The 24,711-nt window shown below is 47.7% G+C and overlaps 1 protein-coding gene across 1 annotated transcript in view; it reads left to right on the top strand.

Moving 5' to 3' along the window:
* Positions 1-1,230: 1,230 nt before the first annotated feature.
* IGFBP2 (insulin like growth factor binding protein 2) overlaps positions 1,231-24,711 on the top strand; it is a 146,953-nt gene continuing 123,472 nt past the window's right edge. Inside the window, exon 1 of the mRNA XM_056535053.1 lies at positions 1,231-2,778. Coding sequence (XP_056391028.1) covers positions 2,424-2,778 — 355 coding nt within the window. The 5' untranslated portion in view covers positions 1,231-2,423. The remainder of the gene's footprint in view (positions 2,779-24,711) is intronic.

Raw genomic sequence — 24,711 nt, 5'->3', positions numbered from 1 at the left:
GTTCTATACCCCTATAGAGGCTGCATGTAGGCTAGAAATAGCCTTTTTTAACATCGATTCGCCGCGAATAAATTTGGATCGAAACAAACTTTTCAGGAAAATTCGGCTAATCGGCCGAATTGAATTTTTGAAAAGTTTGCTCATCTCTAGTTACCATAAGTGTTACATTGTTACTGTCTATTGTTACTTGAATGTTACATTGTTACTGTCTATTGTTACTATAAGTGTTACATTGTTACTGTCTATTGGTACTAGAATGTTACATTGTTACTGTCTATTGTTACTTGAATGTTACATTGTTACTGTCTATTGTTACTATAGGTGTTACATTGTTACTGTCTATTGGTACTAGAATGTTACATTATTACTGTTTATTGTTACCATAAGTGTTACATTGTTACTATCTATTGTTACTAGAATGTTACATTGTTACTGTCTATTGTTACTAGAATGTTACATTGTTACTATCTATTGTTACCTTAAGTGTTACATTGTTACTGTCTATTGTTACCTTAAGTGTTACATTGTTACTGTCTATTGTTACTAGAATGTTACATTGTTACTGTCTATTGTTACCATAAGTGTTACATTGTTACTATCTATTGTTACCTTAAGTGTTACATTGTTACTGTCTATTGTTACTAGAATGTTACATTGTTACTATCTATTGTTACCATAAGTGTTACATTGTTACTATCTATTGTTACCATAAGTGTTACATTGTTACTGTCTATTGTTACTATCACTGTTACATTGTTACTGTTTATTGTTACTATCACTGTTACATTGTTACTATCACTGTTAGCCTGTACTGCAGAACACACCTGGTCTCATTTTGCCTAGTAATAAAGTAATGGATCTAATTCTGGATATTGTGTTTGACCCTTTGTGAGTCTATTCCTAGTATTGGGGTCTGAGGGTCCGGCTGCCTGTAGTAAAGCCCCTTAGACTGGAGTCAGGATCTGTCTCATTGTGTCTGGAGCGGCCGCTCCGGGTCTGGACGAGGATCCTGTAATAATAAGATCCAGGAATATCTCAGGGAGCCCAGGGGGGGGGGTCTGAGGATGGACCCTGAGTGTCTGCTGGGACTGAGAGATCCCTAAAGAAGAGACAGAGAGGGAAAGAGACAGAACAGCCACAAAGAGAGAGACTGAGGGAGAGGGAGGGAGGAGGAGGAGACAGAGGAATAAAAGCAGATGAAAGGTGCAGAGAGAAGTCAGAGACCGAGCAAAGTGCTGAACCAGCGGCAAACTAGAGTCTGACTGCAGGAGGGCAGGGGCAACAGGGGCAGCTACAGACAGGGACAACAGGGGCAGCTACAGACAGGGGCAACCATACAGATGGGCAACAGGGTGCAGCCATAGAGAGGGGCAACAGGGTGCAGCCAAAGAGAGGGGCAACAGGGTGCAGCCATAAAGAGGGGCAACAGGGTGCAGCCAAAGAGAGGGGCAACAGGGGCAACCATACAGATGGGCAACAGGGTGCAGCCATAAAGAGGGGAAACAGGGGCAGCCATACAGATGGGCAACAGGGTGCAGCCATAGAGAGGGGCAACAGGAGCAGCTACACACAGGGGCATCAGGGTGCAACCACAGACAGGGGAAACACTGAGGTGCAATTACAGAGGTTACAGGGTGCAGCCATAGTCTGAGGTACTAGACTGCAAACATAAGCGGGGGCAGTATAATGAAGGGACAGTTGACTGAGAAGTTTAGGTGATAGACGATCCAGTAAGAATATACAGGGGTATCAGAGGACAGTGATAGAGAAGAGCAGAGGGGTATTAGGCAGAACCTAGTACCAGGCAGGGAGGGAGGTGTCTGATCCCAGTACCAGGCAGGGAGAGGGGTAAGTGTCTGATCCCAGTACCAGGCAGGGAGAGGGGTAAGTGTCTGATCCCAGTACCAGGCAGGGAGGGAGATAAGTGTCTGATCCCAGAACCAGGCAGGGAGAGGGGTAAGTGTCTGATCCCAGTACCAGGCAGGGAGGGAGGTAAGTGTCTGATCCCAGTACCAGGCAGGGAGGGAGGTGTCTGATCCCAGAACCAGGCAGGGAGAGGGGTAAGTGTCTGATCCGAGTACCAGGCAGGGAGGGAGGTAAGTGTCTGATCCCAGAACCAGGCAGGGAGAGGGGTAAGTGTCTGATCCCAGTACAAGGCAGGGAGAGGGGTAAGTGTCTGATCCCAGTACCAGGCAGGGAGAGGGGTAAGTGTCTGATCCCAGTACCAGGCAGGGAGAGGGGTAAGTGTCTGATCCCAGTACCAGGCAGGGAGAGGGGTAAGTGTCTGATCCCAGTACCAGGCAGGGAGGGAGATAAGTGTCTGATCCCAGTACCAGGCAGGGAGGGAGGTAAGTGTCTGATCCCAGTACCAGGCAGGGTTCCGGGCACCTTTAGACTGCAGCTGCTGTGCCGCTTTGTCCAGGATGAGTCTCCCCGGGCACTTGCTGCTGTTGCTGGCCTCGCTGTGCGCCCCTTCTTCTGCGGAGGTCCTTTTCCGCTGCCCGCTGTGCACTTCAGAGCGCTTGGCCGCCTGTTCCGCAGCCTCTGCCCGTCCGGCCTGTGCGGAGCTGGTGCGGGCCCCGGGCTGTGGCTGCTGCTCTGTGTGCGCCCGGATGGAGGGAGAAACTTGCGGTGTGTACACGGCCCGATGCGCTACTGGACTTCGCTGCTACCCAAACCCCGGCACGGAGCACCCCCTGCAGGCACTGCTATATGGGCAGGGGTCGTGTGCCAAGAGAAGTGATGCCGAGTACGGGGGCAGCCAGGAGCGGCTGACAGGTACTGGGGAGATCTGCACTGGTTTTGGGGGGCACTGAGTTTATTACCCATGTATTAATGCTGCAGATATTCTGATGTCTTGTTAAAGGTGGAGAATGTGTTGTTTTTGGGGGTTCATTACTTAAGGTCTTATGTTGTAGCAATACATAATGGGGAGCAGAGCTCTAACATCTGGGGTACCCTCCTTCCACACTGCCGGATATGTGTACCCTATATATACTGTGTCATTTTATTAACTTAATGATTAGGGTAGCATTGGGTTAATTCAATTGTTAGGGTGTAATGTTGCTGTAATAATTCTGGGGTGTATTAGTTATAGGGGGCGCTCCTGCTGCTTTGTGTTTTTGGGGGTCACTTATTGCTTCGTAACATAATGGGGCACAGAAACTGTTGTCAACCCCCCCCCCCCCCCATGTGCTGTCCCGGGGGCATCACCCTGATATAAATGCTCTGAAGTGGAGAGCAGGGTTTTAGGGTCACTGGGTGTTCATTGCATTAATATAAAAGGTGGGTCCCCATTATGTGTATTTACTAGAAATCCTCCTTTTGCGCCTCTTTTATTTTGTTTAAGAGAAATACAGAAATTACTGCAGCTACAATGCCCACCAAACATGAGGTCATGACCTGGAACACGTCACGTGACCAAACCGCCCTCAGGGGCAAAGTGTCTGCAAGGTCCAAAAATAACAGGAGTATATAGAGTAATGGGGGTAAACCCTATGTATATGTATGGAGGGGGGATGAGCCCTATGTATATGTATGGAGGGGGGGTGAACCCTATGTATATGTATGGAGGGGGGGTGAACCCTATGTATATGTATGGAGGGGGGAGTGAACCCTATGTATATGTATGGAGGGGGGGTGAACCCTATGTATATGTATGGAGGGGGGAGTGAACCCTATGTATATGTATGGAGGGGGGAGTGAACCCTATGTATATGTATGGAGGGGGGGTGAACCCTATGTATATGTATGGAGGGGGGTGCACCCTATGTATATGTATGGAGGGGGGGTGAACCCTATGTATATGTATGGAGGGGGGGGTGAACCCTATGTATATGTATGGAGGGGGGGTGAACCCTATGTATATGTATGGAGGGGGGAGTGAACCCTATGTATATGTATGGAGGGGGGGTGAACCCTATGTATATGTATGGAGGGGGGAGTGAACCCTATGTATATGTATGGAGGGGGTGAACCCTATGTATATGTATGGAGGGGGGGTGAACCCTATGTATATGTATGGAGGGGGGGTGAACCCTATGTATATGTATGGAGGGGGGTGCACCCTATGTATATGTATGGAGGGGGGGGTTGAACCCTATGTATATGTATGGAGGGGGGGTTGAACCCTATGTATATGTATGGAGGGGGGGTTGAACCCTATGTATATGTATGGAGGGGGGGGTTGAACCCTATGTATATGTATGGAGGGGGGTAAACCCTATGTATATGTATGGAGGGGGGTTGAACCCTATGTATATGTATGGAGGGGGGGTGAACCCTATGTATATGTATGGAGGGGGGGTTGAACCCTATGTATATGTATGGAGGGGGGGTGCACCCTATGTATATGTATGGAGGGGGGGTTGAACCCTATGTATATGTATGGAGGGGGGTGAACCCTATGTATATGTATGGAGGGGGGTGAACCCTATGTATATGTATGGAGGGGGGGTGGACCCTATGTATATGTATGGAGGGGGGTGAACCCTATATATATGTATGGAGGGGGGTGAACCCTATGTATATGTATGGAGGGGGGGGACCCTATGTATATGTATGGGGGGGGTGAACCGTATGTATATGTATGGAGGGGGGGGGGTGAACCGTATGTATATGTATGGAGGGGGGTGAACCGTATGTATATGTATGGAGGGGGGTGAACCACATGTATATGTATGGAGGGGGGGTGCACCCTATGTATATGTATGGAGGGGGGTGAACCCTATGTATATGTATGGAGGGGGGGTGAACCCTATGTATATGTATGGAGGGGGGGGTGCACCCTATGTATATGTATGGAGGGGGGGGGTGAACCCTATGTATATGTATGGAGGGGGGGTGAACCCTATGTATATGTATGGAGGGGGGGTGAACCACATGTATATGTATGGAGGGGGGGTGAACCCTATGTATATGTATGGAGGGGGGGTGAACCCTATGTATATGTATGGAGGGGGGGTGAACCCTATGTATATGTATGGAGGGGGGGTTGAACCCTATGTATATGTATGGAGGGGGGGTTGAACCCTATGTATATGTATGGAGGGGGTTGAACCCTATGTATATGTATGGAGGGGGGTGAACCCTATGTATATGTATGGAGGGGGGGGTGAACCCTATGTATATGTATGGAGGGGGGTGAACCCTATATATATGTATGGAGGGGGGTGAACCCTATGTATATGTATGGAGGGGGGGACCCTATGTATATGTATGGGGGGGGGTGAACCGTATGTATATGTATGGAGGGGGGGGGGGTGAACCGTATGTATATGTATGGAGGGGGGTGAACCGTATGTATATGTATGGAGGGGGGGTGAACCCTATGTATATGTATGGAGGGGGGGTGAACCCTATGTATATGTATGGAGGGGGGGTTGAACCCTATGTATATGTATGAAGGGGGGGGTTGAACCCTATGTATATGTATGGAGGGGGGGTTGAACCCTATGTATATGTATGGAGGGGGTTGAACCCTATGTATATGTATGGAGGGGGGTGAACCCTATGTATATGTATGGAGGGGGGGGGTGAACCCTATGTATATGTATGGAGGGGGGTGAACCCTATATATATGTATGGAGGGGGGTGAACCCTATGTATATGTATGGAGGGGGGGACCCTATGTATATGTATGGGGGGGGTGAACCGTATGTATATGTATGGAGGGGGGGGTGAACCGTATGTATATGTATGGAGGGGGGGTGAACCGTATGTATATGTATGGAGGGGGGTGAACCACATGTATATGTATGGAGGGGGGGTGAACCACATGTATATGTATGGAGGGGGGGGTGCACCCTATGTATATGTATGGAGGGGGGGTTGAACCCTATGTATATGTATGGAGGGGGGGTTGAACCCTATGTATATGTATGGAGGGGGGGGTTGAACCCTATGTATATGTATGGAGGGGGGGTTGAACCCTATGTATATGTATGGAGGGGGGTGAACCCTATGTACATGTATGGAGGGGGGTGAACCCTATGTACATGTATGGAGGGGGGTGAACCCTATGTATATGTATGGAGGGGGGGTGAACCCTATGTATATGTATGGAGGGGGGGGGGGTGAACCCTATGTGTATGGAGGGGGGGGTGAACCCTATGTATATGTATGGAGGGGGGGGACCCTATGTATATGTATGGAGGGGGGGTGAACCCTATGTATATGTATGGAGGGGGGGGGGTGAACCCTATGTATATGTATGGAGAGGGAGGGGTGAACCCTATGTATATGTGTGGAGGGGGAGGGGTGAACCCTATGTATATGTATGGAGGGGGGGTTGAACCCTATGTATATGTATGGAGGGGGGTGAACCCTATGTATATGTATGGAGGGGGGTGAACCCTATGTATATGTATGGAGGGGGGGTGAACCCTATGTATATGTATGGAGGGGGGTGAACCCTATGTATATGTATGGAGGGGGGGGACCCTATGTATATGTATGGGGGGGGGGTGAACCGTATGTATATGTATGGAGGGGGGGGGGGTGAACCCTATGTATATGTATGGAGGGGGGGGGGTGAACCGTATGTATATGTATGGAGGGGGGTGAACCGTATGTATATGTATGGAGGGGGGTGAACCCCATGTATATGTATGGAGGGGGTGAACCCTATGTATATGTATGGAGGGGGTGTGAACCCTATGTATATGTATGGAGGGGGGGTGAACCCTATGTATATGTATGGAGGGGGGTGAACCCTATGTATATGTATGGAGGGGGTGAACCCTATGTATATGTATGGAGGGGGTGTGAACCCTATGTATATGTATGGAGGGGGGGACCCTATGTATATGTATGGGGGGGGTGAACCGTATGTATATGTATGGAGGGGGGGGTGAACCGTATGTATATGTATGGAGGGGGGTGAACCGTATGTATATGTATGGAGGGGGGTGAACCACATGTATATGTATGGAGGGGGGTGAACCACATGTATATGTATGGAGGGGGGGGTGCACCCTATGTATATGTATGGAGGGGGGGTTGAACCCTATGTATATGTATGGAGGGGGGGTTGAACCCTATGTATATGTATGGAGGGGGGGTTGAACCCTATGTATATGTATGGAGGGGGGGTTGAACCCTATGTATATGTATGGAGGGGGGTGAACCCTATGTACATGTATGGAGGGGGGTGAACCCTATGTACATGTATGGAGGGGGGTGAACCCTATGTATATGTATGGAGGGGGGGTGAACCCTATGTATATGTATGGAGGGGGGGGGTGAACCCTATGTGTATGGAGGGGGGGGTGAACCCTATGTATATGTATGGAGGGGGGGGGACCCTATGTATATGTATGGAGGGGGGGTGAACCCTATGTATATGTATGGAGGGGGGGGGGGTGAACCCTATGTATATGTATGGAGGGGGAGGGGTGAACCCTATGTATATGTGTGGAGGGGGAGGGGTGAACCCTATGTATATGTATGGAGGGGGGGTTGAACCCTATGTATATGTATGGAGGGGGGTGAACCCTATGTATATGTATGGAGGGGGGTGAACCCTATGTATATGTATGGAGGGGGGGTGAACCCTATGTATATGTATGGAGGGGGGTGAACCCTATGTATATGTATGGAGGGGGGGGACCCTATGTATATGTATGGGGGGGGGTGAACCGTATGTATATGTATGGAGGGGGGGGGGTGAACCCTATGTATATGTATGGAGGGGGGGGTGAACCGTATGTATATGTATGGAGGGGGGTGAACCGTATGTATATGTATGGAGGGGGGTGAACCCCATGTATATGTATGGAGGGGGTGAACCCTATGTATATGTATGGAGGGGGTGTGAACCCTATGTATATGTATGGAGGGGGGGTGAACCCTATGTATATGTATGGAGGGGGGTGAACCCTATGTATATGTATGGAGGGGGTGAACCCTATGTATATGTATGGAGGGGGTGTGAACCCTATGTATATGTATGGAGGGGGGTGCACCCTATGTATATGTATGGAGGGGGGGTGCACCCTATGTATATGTATGGAGGGGGGGTTGAACCCTATGTATATGTATGGAGGGGGGGTGAACCCTATGTATATGTATGGAGGGGGGGTGAACCCTATGTATATGTATGGAGGGGGGGTGAACCCTATGTATATGTATGGAGGGGGGGTGAACCCTATGTATATGTATGGAGGGGGGTGAACCCTATGTATATGTATGGGGGGGGGTGAACCGTATGTATATGTATGGAGGGGGGTGAACCACATGTATATGTATGGAGGGGGGTGAACCGTATGTATATGTATGGGGGGGGGGTGAACCGTATGTATATGTATGGAGGGGGGTGAACCACATGTATATGTATGGAGGGGGGTGAACCCTATGTATATGTATGGGGGGGGGGTGAACCCTATGTATATGTATGGAGGGGGGTGAACCCTATGTATATGTATGGAGGGGGGGTGAACCCTATGTATATGTATGGAGGGGGGGTGAACCCTATGTATATGTATGGGGGGGGGGTGAACCGTATGTATATGTATGGAGGGGGGTGAACCACATGTATATGTATGGAGGGGGGTGAACCGTATGTATATGTATGGGGGGGGGGGTGAACCGTATGTATATGTATGGGGGGGGGGGTGAACCGTATGTATATGTATGGAGGGGGGTGAACCACATGTATATGTATGGAGGGGGGTGAACCCTATGTATATGTATGGGGGGGGGTGAACCGTATGTATATGTATGGAGGGGGGGTGAACCCTATGTATATGTATGGAGGGGGGTGAACCCTATGTATATGTATGGAGGGGGGGGTGAACCCTATGTATATGTATGGAGGGGGGGGTGAACCCTATGTATATGTATGGAGGGGGGGGGTGAACCCTATGTATATGTATGGAGGGGGGGGGTTGAACCCTATGTATATGTATGGAGGGGGGGGTGAACCCTATGTATATGTATGGAGGGGGGGTGAACCCTATGTATATGTATGGAGGGGGGGGGTGAACCCTATGTATATGTATGGAGGGGGGGGTGAACCCTATGTATATGTATGGAGGGGGGGTGAACCCTATGTATATGTATGGAGGGGGGGTGAACCCTATGTATATGTATGGAGGGGGGGGTGAACCCTATGTATATGTATGGAGGGGGGGTGAACCCTATGTATATGTATGGAGGGGGGGTGAACCCTATGTATATGTATGGAGGGGGGGTGAACCCTATGTATATGTATGGAGGGGGGTGAACCCTATGTATATGTATGGAGGGGGTGAACCCTATGTATATGTATGGAGGGGGTGTGAACCCTATGTATATGTATGGAGGGGGGTGAACCCTATGTATATGTATGGAGGGGGTGAACCCTATGTATATGTATGGAGGGGGTGTGAACCCTATGTATATGTATGGAGGGGGGTGAACCCTATGTATATGTATGGAGGGGGGTGAACCCTATGTATATGTATGGAGGGGGTGAACCCTATGTATATGTATGGAGGGGGTGTGAACCCTATGTATATGTATGGAGGGGGGTGAACCCTATGTATATGAATGGAGGGGGTGAACCCTATGTATATGTATGGAGGGGGGGTGAACCCTATGTATATGTATGGAGGGGGGGTGAACCCTATGTATATGTATGGAGGGGGGGGTGAACTCTATGTGTGTGTATGAAGTGGATCTCATTGCTGCAGTATACGTCTCCCTCTATGTGTATATATATATATATACCGTTGATCTCCTTTCTGCAGTATACGTCTCCCTCTATGTATATATATATATATACCGTTGATCTCCTTTCTGCAGTATACGTCTCCCTCTATGTGTATATATATATACCGTTGATCTCCTTTCTGCAGTATACGTCTCCCTCTATGTATATATATATACCGTTGATCTCCTTTCTGCAGTATACATCTCCCTCTATGTATATAAATATACCGTTGATCTCCTTTCTGCAGTATACGTCTCCTTCTATGTATATATATATATACCGTTGATCTCCTTTCTGCAGTATATGTCTCCCTCTATGTATATATATATACCGTTGATCTCCTTTCTGCAGTATACGTCTCCCTCTATGTATATATATATACCGTTGATCTCCTTTCTGCAGTATACGTCTCCCTCTATGTATATATATATATACCGTTGATCTCCTTTCTGCAGTATACGTCTCCCTCTATGTATATATATATACCGTTGATCTCCTTTCTGCAGTATACGTCTCCCTCTATGTATATATATATACCGTTGATCTCCTTTCTGCAGTATACATCTCCCTCTATGTATATATATATACCGTTGATCTCCTTTCTGCAGTATACGTCTCCCTCTATATATATATATATATATATATACCGTTGATCTCCTTTCTGCAGTATACGTCTCCCTCTATGTGTATATATATATACCGTTGATCTCCTTTCTGCAGTATACATCTCCCTCTATGTATATATATATATATATATATATATATATATACCGTTGATCTCCTTTCTGCAGTATACGTCTCCCTCTATATATATATATATACCGTTGATCTCCTTTCTGCAGTATACGTCTCCCTCTATATATATATATATACCGTTGATCTCCTTTCTGCAGTATACATCTCCCTCTATTCCGCTGCAGCCTGCGCCCAGACTCCTTTGTTATTCTCCTTGGACCGTCTGGTTTTCTTTATGGAGCCGCTGGAGGTGATTTATAAGGTGTCAGTAAATGACTGTGCAGAATGGTGCCAGCTGCGCCCGCTCTACAGCACCTGGACGGTGCCCGGTGGAACCAACCGGGGGAGACGACATTTATTACAAGAAGTTTATTTCTTCTGTTTTCTACATTCTGAGAACTTCTAGACGTGATTCGTTTTATTTATAATTGTAGCAAAATGACAGATATTTCGGGTGAAATGGTAATGTGGAATATCAGGGCTGATTGGAGGAGGGACATGATCAGGGACCGGGGGGCGGACAGCCCAGAAATGGGGCGCAGTCATATGTGGAAACGAATAAAGAAATTGGAAGATGAAGTTTGTTATTGGAATCTGTGACTGCTGTAGGAGAATATCTTCATGTGCTTTATACTTTGGTGTACTGTGGTGTTGAGCTTATGTCCCTGGTGTCCTGTGGTGTAGAGCTCAAGTCCATGGTGTCCTGCGGTGTTGAGCTTATGTCCATGGTGTACTGTGGTGTTGAGCTTATGTGCCTGGTGTCCTGTGGTGTAGAGCTCAAGTCCCTGGTGTCCTGCGGTGTACAGCTTATGTCCCTGGTGTCCTGTGGTGTAGAGCTTATGTCCCTGGTGTCCTGTGGTGTAGAGCTTATGTCCCTGGTGTCCTGTGGTGTACAGCTTATGTCCCTGGTGTCCTGTGGTGTTGAGCTTATGTCCCTGGTGTCCTGCGGTGTAGAGCTCAAGTCCCTGGTGTCCTGCGGTGTAGAGCTCAAGTCCCTGGTGTCCTGGGGTGTAGAGCTCAAGTCCCTGGTGTCCTGCGGTGTTGAGCTTATGTCCATGGTGTACTGTGGTGTTGAGCTTATGTCCCTGGTGTCCTGTGGTGTAGAGCTCAAGTCCATGGTGTCCTGCGGTGTTGAGCTTATGTCCCTGGTGTCCTGCGGTGTAGAGCTCAAGTCCCTGGTGTCCTGCGGTGTAGAGCTCAAGTCCCTGGTGTCCTGCGGTGTAGAGCTCAAGTCCCTGGTGTCCTGCGGTGTACAGCTTATGTCCCTGGTGTCCTGTGGTGTAGAGCTTATGTCCCTGGTGTCCTGTGGTGTACAGCTTATGTCCCTGGTGTCCTGTGGTGTAGGTTTCAATGGTTTCCCGATGTTTGTCTACAAGAGGCCAGGAAATAACTGCTGGGGCCGGAAGGGTCACAAACTTAGCATCGGGTAATCGAAGAAATTAGGTTCAGACATTAGTATTTCCCGGTTAACAATTCAGTAGGTGTTCTCTGCTTGTGGATCTGCAGGTTCAGAGATCAGTAGGTGTTCTCTGCTTGTGGATCTGCAGGTTCAGAGATCAGTAGGTGTTCTCTGCTTGTAGATCTGCAGGTTCAGAGATCAGTAGGTGTTCTCTGTTTGTGGGTCTGTAGGTTCAGAGATCAGTAGGTGTTCTCTGTTTGTGGGTCTGTAGGTTCAGAGATCAGTAGGTGTTCTCTGCTTGTAGATCTGCAGGGTCAGAGATCAGTAGGTGTTCTCTGCTTGTAGATCTGTAGGTTCAGGGATCAGTAGGTGTTCTCTGCTTGTGGATCTGCAGGTTCAGAGATCAGTAGGTGTTCTCTGCTTGTAGATCTGCAGGTTCAGAGATCAGTAGGTGTTCTCTGCTTGTAGATCTGTAGGTTCAGAGATCAGTAGGTGTTCTCTGTTTGTGGGTCTGTAGGTTCAGAGATCAGTAGGTGTTCTCTGCTTGTGGGTCTGTAGGTTCAGAGATCAGTAGGTGTTCTCTGCTTGTGTAGCAGCAGGTTCAGAGATCAGTAGGTGTTCTCTGCTTGTAGATCTGTAGGGTCAGAGATCAGTAGGTGTTCTCTGCTTGTAGATCTGCAGGTTCAGAGATCAGTAGGTGTTCTCTGCTTGTGGATCTGTAGGGTCAGAGATCAGTAGGTGTTCTCTGCTTGTAGATCTGTAGGTTCAGAGATCAGTAGGTGTTCTCTGCTTGTAGATCTGTAGGTTCAGAGATCAGTAGGTGTTCTCTGCTTGTAGATCTGCAGGTTCAGAGATCAGTAGGTGTTCTCTGCTTGTGGATCTGCAGGTTCAGAGATCAGTAGGTGTTCTCTGCTTGTAGATCTGTAGGTTCAGAGATCAGTAGGTGTTCTCTGTTTGTGGGTCTGTAGGTTCAGAGATCAGTAGGTGTTCTCTGCTTGTGGGTCTGTAGGTTCAGAGATCAGTAGGTGTTCTCTGCTTGTAGATCTGCAGGGTCAGAGATCAGTAGGTGTTCTCTGCTTGTAGATCTGCAGGTTCAGAGATCAGTAGGTGTTTTCTGTTTGTGGGTCTGTAGGTTCAGAGATCAGTAGGTGTTCTCTGTTTGTGGGTCTGTAGGTTCAGAGATCAGTAGGTGTTCTCTGTTTGTGGATCTGTAGGTTCAGAGATCAGTAGGTGTTCCCTGCTTGTGGATCTGCAGGGTCAGAGATCAGTAGGTGTTCTCTGCTTGTGGATCTGTAGGTTCAGAGATCAGTAGGTGTTCTCTGTTTGTGGGTCTGTAGGTTCAGAGATCAGTAGGTGTTCTCTGCTTGTAGATCTGCAGGTTCAGAGATCAGTAGGTGTTCTCTGTTTGTGGGTCTGTAGGTTCAGAGATCAGTAGGTGTTCTCTGCTTGTAGATCTGTAGGTTCAGAGATCAGTAGGTGTTCTCTGTTTGTGGATCTGTAGGTTCAGAGATCAGTAGGTGTTCTCTGCTTGTGGATCTGTAGGTTCAGAGATCAGTAGGTGTTCTCTGCTTGTGGATCTGTAGGTTCAGAGATCAGTAGGTGTTCTCTGCTTGTAGATCTGCAGGTTCAGAGATCAGTAGGTGTTCTCTGCTTGTGGATCTGCAGGGTCAGAGATCAGTAGGTGTTCTCTGCTTGTAGATCTGTAGGATCAGAGATCAGTAGGTGTTCTCTGCTTGCAGATCTGCAGGTTCAGAGATCAGTAGGTGTTCTCTGCTTGTAGATCTGTAGGGTCAGAGATCAGTAGGTGTTCTCTGCTTGTGGATCTGCAGGTTCAGAGATCAGTAGGTGTTCTCTGCTTGTAGATCTGCAGGTTCAGAGATCAGTAGGTGTTCCCTGCTTGTGGATCTGTAGGTTTAGAGATCAGTAGGTGTTCTCTGCTTGTAGATCTGTAGGTTTAGAGATCAGTAGGTGTTCTCTGCTTGTAGATCTGCAGGGTCAGAGATCAGTAGGTGTTCTCTGCTTGTGGATCTGTAGGTTCAGAGATCAGTAGGTGTTCTCTGCTTGTGGATCTGCAGGGTCAGAGATCAGTAGGTGTTCTCTGCTTGTGGAGCTGCAGGTTCAGAGATCAGTAGGTGTTCTCTGCTTGTGGATCTGTAGGTTCAGAGATCAGTAGGTGTTCTCTGCTTGTAGATCTGCAGGGTCAGAGATCAGTAGGTGTTCTCTGCTTGTGGATCTGCAGGTTCAGAGATCAGTAGGTGTTCTCTGCTTGTGGAGCTGCAGGTTCAGAGATCAGTAGGTGTTCTCTGCTTGTGGATCTGTAGGTTTAGAGATCAGTAGGTGTTCTCTGCTTGTGGATCTGTAGGATCAGAGATCAGTAGGTGTTCTCTGCTTGTAGATCTGCAGGGTCAGAGATCAGTAGGTGTTCTCTGCTTGTGGATCTGTAGGTTCAGAGATCAGTAGGTGTTCTCTGCTTGTAGATCTGTAGGTTCAGAGATCAGTAGGTGTTCTCTGCTTGTGGAGCTGCAGGTTCAGAGATCAGTAGGTGTTCTCTGCTTGTAGATCTGTAGGTTCAGAGATCAGTAGGTGTTCTCTGCTTGTGGATCTGCAGGTTCAGAGATCAGTAGGTGTTCTCTGCTTGTGGAGCTGCAGGTTCAGAGATCAGTAGGTGTTCTCTGCTTGTGGATCTGTAGGTTCAGAGATCAGTAGGTGTTCTCTGCTTGTGGATCTGTAGGTTCAGAGATCAGTAGGTGTTCTCTGCTTGTAGATCTGCAGGTTCAGAGATCAGTAGGTGTTCTCTGCTTGTGGATCTGTAGGTTCAGAGATCAGTAGGTGTTCTCTGCTTGTAGATCTGCAGGTTCAGAGATCAGTAGGTGTTCTCTGCTTGTGGATCTGTAGGGTCAGAGATCAGTAGGTGTTCTCTGCTTGTAGATCTGCAGGTTCAGAGATCAGTAGGTGTTCTCTGCTTGTAGATCTGTAGGGTCAGAGATCAGTAGGTGTTCTCTGCTTGTAGATCTGCAGGTTCAGAGATCAGTAGGTGTTCTCTGCTTGTAGATCTGTAGGGTCAGAGATGAGTAGAGCGCACAGATCATAAAGTACACAGAACAAAAAGCACATTGATCATAGAGCCCACAGATCATAGAGCGCACAGATCATAGAGCGCACAGATCATAGAGCGCACAGATCATAGAGCGCACAGATCATAGAGCGCACAGATCAGGCTGGGTCCACACTACGTTTTCTCCCATACGGGAGCGCATACGGCAGGGGGAGCTAAAACCTCGCGCTCCCGTATGTCACCGTATGCGCTCCCGTATGTCATTCATTTCAATGAGCCGACCGGAGTGAAACGTTCGGTCCGGTCGGCTCATTTTTGCTCAGTATGCGCTTTTACAACCGGACCTAAAACTGTGGTCAACCACGGTTTTAGGTCCGGATGTAAAAGCGCATACGGCGCAAAAATGAGCCGACCGGACCGGACCGAACGTTTCACTCCGGTCGGCTCATTGAAATGAATGACATACGGGGAGCGCATACGGTCACATACGGGAGCGCGAGGTTTTAGCTCCCCCCTGCCGTATGCGCTCCCGTATGGGAGAAAACGTAGTGTGGACCGAGCCTCATAGAGCGCACAGATCATAGAGCGCACAGATCATAGAGCGCACTGATCATAGAGCGCACTGATCATAGAGCGCACAGATCATAGAGCGCACAGATCATAGAGCGCCCTGATCATAGAGCGCACAGATCATAGAGCGCACAGATCATAGAGCGCACAGATCATAGAGCGCACTGATACTAGAGCACACAGATCATAGAGGGCACAGATCATAGAGGGCACAGATCATAAAGCGCACAGATCATAAAGCGCACATAACAACGAGCGCATTGATAATAGAGCGCACAGATCACAGAGCGCACTGATCATAAAGTGCACATAAAGAGTGCATTGACAATAGAGCGCACTGATCACAGAGCGCACTGCAAAACATTATAATACACACCTCAGCTGCTGCAGAACATCATGATACATGTCATGTCGGGGTGTGAGGTGCAGGGCAGATGTTATTAACCCCCTCTAGTTGTGACGCCAGGGCGTGGTTTAACCTTACCCACCTGTAGGTAATACTGTCAAGGACGCCTTAAAGGGGTATTCCAGGCCAAAACTTTGTTTTTTATATATCAACTGGCTCCGGAAAGTTAAACAGATTTGTAAATTACTTCTATGAAAAAATCTTAATCCTTCCAATAGTTATTAGCTTCTGAAGTTGAGTTGTTGTTTTCTGTCTAACTGCTCTCTGATGACTCACGTCCCGGGAGCTGTCCAGCTCCTATGGGGATATTCTCCCATCATGCACAGCTCCCGGGACGTGACATCATCATTGAGCAGTTAGACAGAAAACTTCAGAAGCTAATAACTATTGGAAGGATTAAGATTTTTTAATAGAAATAATTTACAAATTTGTTTAACTTTCCGGAGCCAGTGAGATAAATAAAGGTTTTGCCTGGAATTCCCTTTAAGTGTCGACAGAAGTAAATTGACACCAGACAATGGTTGTATAAATCCTCAGCACTGACTCCAGGTTCTGCCCTTTATTAGAAAATCACATTTGTTTTTACAATTGACAAAAAGGGGGGGGGGGGGGGGGAACTATTCCACAATCATGGCTTATCTGCTGATTGGTCATGTGATCGCGGCGCAGCATCTTCTTTATCTTGAGATTTTTTCCATCCTTCCACAAGAGCCCAATGTTCTTGTATCTTCAGGCTCCATCCAAGGTTCTCATCTTAATTACAGGAAAGGAGCGGCTGAAATGTATTGGATTAAGGAAAACAAAATTCTTCTGCAATATTATAGCAATAGTATAAAACAGTGGTCTCCAACCTGCGGACCTCCAGATGTTGCAAAACTACAACTCCCAGCATGCCCGGACAGCCGTTGGCTGTCCGGGCATGCTGGGAGTTGTAGATTTCAACATCTGAAGGTCTGCAGGTTAGAGACCACTGGTATATAGGATTTAATAAAGGCGTATAGATATAGTGATCAGTATATCAGAAAATTATAGACCCAACAATACCGCTGATCCAGAGCAATGAAGACACCAACTCCAGATTAAGGATAACGGCAGCTTTATTTAGGGTAGACAGGGGATCTAGTATTTACAGTACAGTGACCCCCCCCCCCCCCGACCTACGATGGCCCCGACATACTATATATATATATATACAGTGACCTACGATGGCCCCGACATACTATATATATATATATATATATATATATATATATATATATATATATACATACACACAGTGACCTACGATGGCCCCGACATACCATATATATATACAGTGACCTACGATGGCCCCGACATACCATATATATATACAGTGACCCCCCGACCTACGATGGCCCCGGCATACCATATATATATACAGTGACCCCCCCCGACCTACGATGGCCCCGACATACCATATATATACAGTGACCCCCGACCTACGATGGCCCCGACATACCATATATATATATACAGTGACCCCCCCCCGACCTACGATGGCCCCGACATACCATATATATACAGTGACCCCCGACCTACGATGGCCCCGACATACCATATATATATACAGTGACCCCCCCGACCTACGATGGCCCCGGCCTACCATATATATATATACAGTGACCCCCCCCCGACCTACGATGGCCCCGACATACCATATATATATACAGTGACCCCCGACCTACGATGGCCCCGACATACCATATATATACAGTAACCCCCAGACCTACGATGGCCCCGACATACCATATATATACAGTGACCCCCAGACCTACGATGGCCCTGACATACCATATATATATATACAGTGACCCCCCCAACCTACAATGGCCCCGACATACCATATATATACAGTGACCTACGATGGCCCCGACATACCATATATATACAGTGACCCCCGACCTACGATGGCCCTGACATACCATATATATACAGTGACCCCCGACCTACGATGGCCCCGACATACCATATATATACAGTGACCCCCCCCGACCTACGATGGCCCCGACATACCATATATATACAGTGACCCCCCCGACCTACGATGGCCCCGACATACCATATATATACAGTGACCCCCCCGACCTACGATGGCCCCGACATACCATATATATACAGTGACCCCCGACCTACGATGGCCCCGACATACCATATATATATATACAGTGACCCCCCGACCTACGATGGCCCCGACATACCATATATATACAGTGACCCCCGACCTATGATGGCCCTGACATACCATATATATACAGTGACCCCCCCCGACCTACGATGGCCCCGACATACCATATATATACAGTGACCCCCCCGACCTACGATGGCCCCGACATACCATATATATACAGTGACCCCCCGACCTACGATGGCCCTGACATACCATATATATACAGTGACCCCCCCGACCTACGATGGCCCCGACATACCATATATATATATATACAGTGACCCCCCGACCTACGATGGCCCCGACATACCATATATATACAGTGACCCCCCGACCTACGATGGCCCCGACATACCATATATATATACAGTGACCCCCCGACCTACGATGGCCCGACATACCATATATATACAGTGACCCCCCCGACCTACGATGGCCCCGACATACCATATATATACAGTGACCCCCCCGACCTACAATGGCCCCGACATACCATATATATACAGTGACCCCCCCGACCTACGATGGCCCCGACATACCATATATATACAGTGACCCCCCCGACCTACGATGGCCCCGACATACCATAAATATACAGTGACCCCCCGACCTACGATGGCCCTGACATACCATATATATACAGTGACCCCCCCGACCTACGATGGCCCCGACATACCATATATATACAGTGACCCCCCGACCTACGATGGCCCCGACATACCATATATATACAGTGACCCCCCCGACCTACGATGGCCCCGACATACCATATATATACAGTGACCCCCCCGACCTACGATGGCCCCGACATACCATATATATACAGTGACCCCCAGACCTACGATGGCCCTGACATACCATATATATACAGTGACCCCCCGACCTACGATGGCCCCGACATACCATATATATACAGTGACCCCCCGACCTACGATGGCCCCGACATACCATATATATATACAGTGACCCCCCCGACCTACGATGGCCCCGACATACCATATATATACAGTGACCCCCCCGACCTACGATGGCCCCGACATACGATCATTTCAGCATACGATCACTCTCAGATGCTTTTGTATGTCGGGGGCATCATATAAACGGCTATCTTGCAGCCCAGACTGCTTCAGCCACCACCGGAGAGCCGTTTTCGGTGCCCCGTGTGGTCCGCTGATGATCACTTACCTGTCCTCGGGGCTCCGGCGCATCCTCTTCAGGATCCCCTGCATAGTCGGCGCTCTCCATTGTCGTCATCCAGTCGCTGTGCACGCCGTCCCGTCATCCAATAGGAGCAGCGTGGGTAACAACGTGATGGCGGCGACGGAGAGCAAGGATGCCGGGGAAGCAGAGGCCTTGCTGGAGCGTCGGGGACACCCAGGGGACGCGGTGACAGCGATGGAAGGCGACATCCAGGGCAGCGGTGACGAGCGGTGACGGGTCCGGAGCGGCGGGGACAGGTGAGTATAACCTCCAATACCAGTGGTCTTCAACCTGCGGACCTCCAGATGTTGCAAAACTACAACACCCAGCATGTCCGGACAGCCGTTGGCTGTCCGGGCATGCTGGGTGTTGTAGTTTTGCAACATCTGGAGGTCCGCAGGTTGTAGACCACTGTCCTATACTTTACATTGCACGGATCCCTCAACATACGATGGTTTCAACAAACGATGGTCCATTTGGAACGGATTACCATCGTATGCTGAGGGACCATTGTACAGACAAATATCCCAGGGAGGTGACCAGTGACACAGGGGGACCTCGCAGGCTTGCTGGGACTTGCAGTAGTTAGACTGACTTTAGTGCAGGCCACAGTGACTACAGATGGACATGACAGAGATGGTGACTGACAATAAGACGACTTGACTGACTGAGGACTGACTGAGGACTGACTGAGGACTGACTGAGGACTGACTGGTGGCTGCAGGACTTTAGGGTTCAGGCCTCCAATGATCCGGACACTGAGACGACTGCACTGGACCTCAGCAGGAGAGATTGCAGCCCCTCCCTGGTTATATAGGGGGCTGTGCAAGGAGCCCATAGGTCAGGCGGGGGGGGGGGGGGGGGGGGTCACCTGGTCACTGGAGACCTCTGGGTAACAATCATGTGGTACAAACATTGACCCCCTTAAAGACGATGGACGTATATGTACGTCCTCCGCCGACTCCCGCGATATGCCGCGGGGTCACACGGTGTCCCCGTGTCTTAACAGGTCGGTCCCGGCGGCTATCAACGGCCGGGACCCGCGGCTAATACAGGACATCACCGATCACGGTGATGCCCTGTATTAACCCTTCAGACGCGGCGATCAAAGCTGACCGCCGCGTCTGAAGGGAAAGTGACACTAACCCGGCTGCTCAGTCGGGCTGTTTGAGACTGTTGAGGTGAAATTGCGGCATCCCGAACAGCTTACAGGACACCGGGAGGGACCTTACCTGCCTCCTCGGTGTCCGATCGGCGAATGACTGCTCCGTGCCTGAGATCCAGACAGGAACAGTCAAGCACCGATAACACTGATCACAGGCGTGTTAATACGCGCCAGTGATCAGCATGAGAGATCAGTGTGTGCAGTGTTATGGTCCCTTATGGGATAATAATGATCAGTGTGTGCAGTGTTATAGGTCCCTATGGGATAACAATGATCAGTGTGTGCAGTGTTATAGGTCCCTATGGGATAACAATGATCAGTGTGTGCAGTGTTACAGGGCCCTATGGGATAACAATGATCAGTGTGTGCAGTGTGTGCAGTGTTATAGTCTCCTATGTGATAACAATGATCAGTGTGTGCAGTGTTATAGTCTCCTATGTGATAACAATGATTAGCATAAGAGATCAGTGTGTGCAGTGTTATAGGTCCCTATGGAATAACAATGATCAATATAAGAGATCATTGTGTGCAGTGTTATAGGTCCCTATGGGATAACAATGATCAGTGTGTGTAGTGTCACAGGGCCCTATGGGATAACAATAACAATGATTTTTACCGAAATATGAACTGCGTAGAAACGGAAGCCCCCAAAAGTTACAAAATGGCGTTTTTTCTTCAATTTTGTCGCACAATGATTTTTTTTTTTCAGTTTCACCGTGGATTTTTGGGTAAAATGACTAATGTCACTGCAAAGTAGAATTGGTGATGCAAAAAAAAAAAATAAGCCATAATATGGATTTTTAGGTGGAAAATTGAAAGGGTTATGATTTTTAAAAGGTAAGGAGGAAAAAATTAAAATGCAAAAACTGAAAAACCCTGAGTCCTTAAGGGGTTAAAGCAACAGTACATTAAATGAGGCAAACCTATATACATAATGGGGGTATGCTGCAGGGGAGCCCTGGGGACATGCAGGGACGCTGCCTGACAGGACAGGAGGACAGTACTGGGGCATCTCACACACCTCAGAATTGTCAATGTTAAGAATATTAGAAGTCACCTTGGGAATCCATGACCCACATAAAACCCTTGGCCCCCGACTATGTTCACAACATGATCCCATGGATACAACCGCATGTTGTCATTGGTCATTGCAGGTCATGTGATCATCCTGGCGCGGTACCTGTAATTAGAGGCGCTGACAATCCCAGGATTACTGGGGCGTCTGATGTTCGCAGTTTGTATAATTGCTCGTCTGGTGCCAGACACAAATACGGAAGCCTGATGAACTGAGCTGAAGAATAGGAAAGATCTCTGCTTGCTGTCATAGAATATCCATAGAACTGTCTGATATTATATCCAGTCTAATAAATCTCACATGAGCAAAACAGCCTGGACTCCGAGCTGATGGGTTTATTTCTGCACTGTCCAAACACCGGCCGCGAAAACTGTTTATTCTGGATAGAGACGCATCAAATATGGAGGTTTTTAGGTTCAAGACTAATTTTATTCAGTGACACCAAGTGGAGATCTTGAAAGTAATAATGAAAAGCATGCACTATATATAGTGTGTGTATATATATATATAAATAACAAAATAAATATATATAAATATGTGAGAAATTACAGAGCTTCATTATTCATTCATAAAACACATGAACAGCGGAGCCTGCAGCGCAGTGTCTGACCACCAGGTGGAGATGTGGAGCGATCAGTATTGGATCAGTATTGGATCAGTACCTTCCGCACATTCTTGTATCATTGCATCATGTATATTGTGTATAATGATTCTACGTTAGTGATGATTATAATAGAGCGGAGGATGGGATCCTGTCCTGTGTTCTTACTGCAGAATAAAGAGAGAGAACGGACAATGGGGGAGATTTATCAAAACCAGTGTAGAGGAAGAGCGGTGCAGTTGCCCATAGCAACCAATCAGGTCGCTTCTTTCATTTTTAAAGAGGCCAGTGAGAAATGAAAGAAGCGATCTGATTGGTTGCTATGGGCAACTGCACCGCTCTTCCTCTACACTGGTTTTGATAAATCTCCCCTAATGTGTATAATAACAGCTCTATGGGATACGAAGGTTTATATAATATCTTGTGATTATTGTTTCTTAAGATAGTTCAGGAAATAAACCATTTCCCTCATATATACATTACATTACTGATCCTGTACTGATCCTGAGTTATATCCTGTATTATACTCCAGAGCTGCACTCACTATTCTGCTGGTGAGGTCACTGTATACATACATTACATTACTTATCCTGTACTGATCCTGAGTTATATCCTGTATTATACTCCAGAGCTGTGCTCACTATTCTGCTGGTGAGGTCACTGTGTACATACATTACATTACTTATCCTGTACTGATCCTGAGTTATATCCTGTAGATCTTTTATTAAAATTTCAAACATAACAATAAAAAAATTACAAAACATAAACATATCATATCCGACAGAACATATCAATATAACGATCATAAAACCAACACCATAGCATAAAATACAACACCGGTCCACCACACACTCATTCCTGCACACAAACAAATATATACAATATTTACAAAAGACATATTCCTATAATACCCATAATACCCATACCATACTAATAAACTATATACACTAATACTAAATGTGAATTTCCTGGCCCAGTTGCAATACCAAAAACCCAATACCAGTAATATACCAAAAAGAATAACAACAACAACAATAATAATATATACAAAATAATAAAAACCAACACAAACAAAATAACACCACTTTTTTTTTTTTTTTTTTTTTTTTTTTTTTTTTTGGCCCTGAGCTGGTCCCGCATCCCATGCCCCCAGTACATGTTACCAGACGTCCATGAACCAGTCCAGGATTTTCTGTATATATAAAAGTCCCATACAAACCCCCTCCCCCCTTTTTAACCCACCACCCAACCTAAACTAAACCCAAACCCCAGGTGGCATCACACAATATATACAATATATACATTACATAAAATATACACAGACTAACAATATATACAATACTTAAGTATACAAATAGACTACAACAATAAATACAATAACAAATACATATAACACTATAAGCCAAACAACAAACCCCTAAAGCTCAAGTTCAGCGCCTGCAAGCCCTATATTACCATAAACCAACTGCTCAAAACAAAAAGACTAATGTGCCAGCATCAGCCCACCACCAGGGGGAGACAACAGGCTAAGGCACTTTAAAGGCAGAGCCCCTCCATAGACGAGAGGCCCTGCCAGCACCCAGCCTCTCGTACTCCAGAGAACGCACCTTCACCAGGTCACCGAGAATGTTCCTAACCACCACATCCACAGGGAGGATTTTACGCTGCGTCGACACTAAACACCGTGCGTTCCACGTGTAGTACCTAACCACTGAGCTGACTAGGAATAAAGTGCACCGGTCCCAGCCTCCAAGGTTTCTGAATGCCCCATAGGCCCATTCCGCATAGGAGAGACTGGCCAGCCAAGGCCAACCAATGGAAGCGCCCACCCTGGTGTAAACCTCTGTGTTAAAGGGACAATGAAGCAGAAAATGCTCCATGCTTTCCAGCATGCCTCCACACTCTTCGCGGGGACATCCCCGGTCATCAGAGCTCCTGCACTTCAGATTGTCCCTCACACACAGTTTCCCGTGGAAGCAGCGCCAAGTCAAGTCCCAAAACTTCAAGGGGATCCTGATAGAATTCAAAAGCTCTAAACCCACCTCCAGATCCCGACTTGGGCAGTCCTTGAGCGCCAATGGCCTCTGGAAATGAGAAGACAGGACCCTCTTGTCAAGGAATTTCCTCGACAGAGTCCTAATCTCCCACATCCCCAGACCCCACCGACGAATAACCTTCAGAACCGGGGTAGTGTAAGCCGGGAGATGCCCGTGTGGTGTGCGAAGATCCTTCACTTGCCCTCCTGTCTCCCATTCCTGGAAGAAAGGCCAAAACCATCCCCTACAGGAGGATACCCACGGAGGAGCCCTCTCTGACCAGAGGTTTGCTATATTGATCTTAAGAAAGGTATTCACTAGGAACACCACAGGGTTGACCATACACAACCCCCCTAGTCTCCTCGTACGGTAAGTAACCTCCCTCTTCACTAGGTTCAGTCTATTCCCCCATAACATCTGGAAGAACACACTGTAGACCCGGGTCCAAAGAGGTTCTGGCAACATGCATACACTGCCCAGATATATCAGTAAAGGGAGCAGGAATGTTTTGATCAGGTTAACCCTTTCCCCGAGGGTCAAAGACCAACCCTTCCACTGATCCACCTTCTGAGCGGCGATCTTAAGCCTGC

The sequence above is a fragment of the Hyla sarda genome, chromosome 8, assembly GCF_029499605.1.
Source record: "Hyla sarda isolate aHylSar1 chromosome 8, aHylSar1.hap1, whole genome shotgun sequence".
Taxonomy (NCBI): Eukaryota; Metazoa; Chordata; class Amphibia; order Anura; family Hylidae; genus Hyla; species Hyla sarda.
The sequence above is the reverse complement of the archived record's forward strand: the minus strand, read 5'-3'. Positions and strand labels throughout refer to the sequence as shown.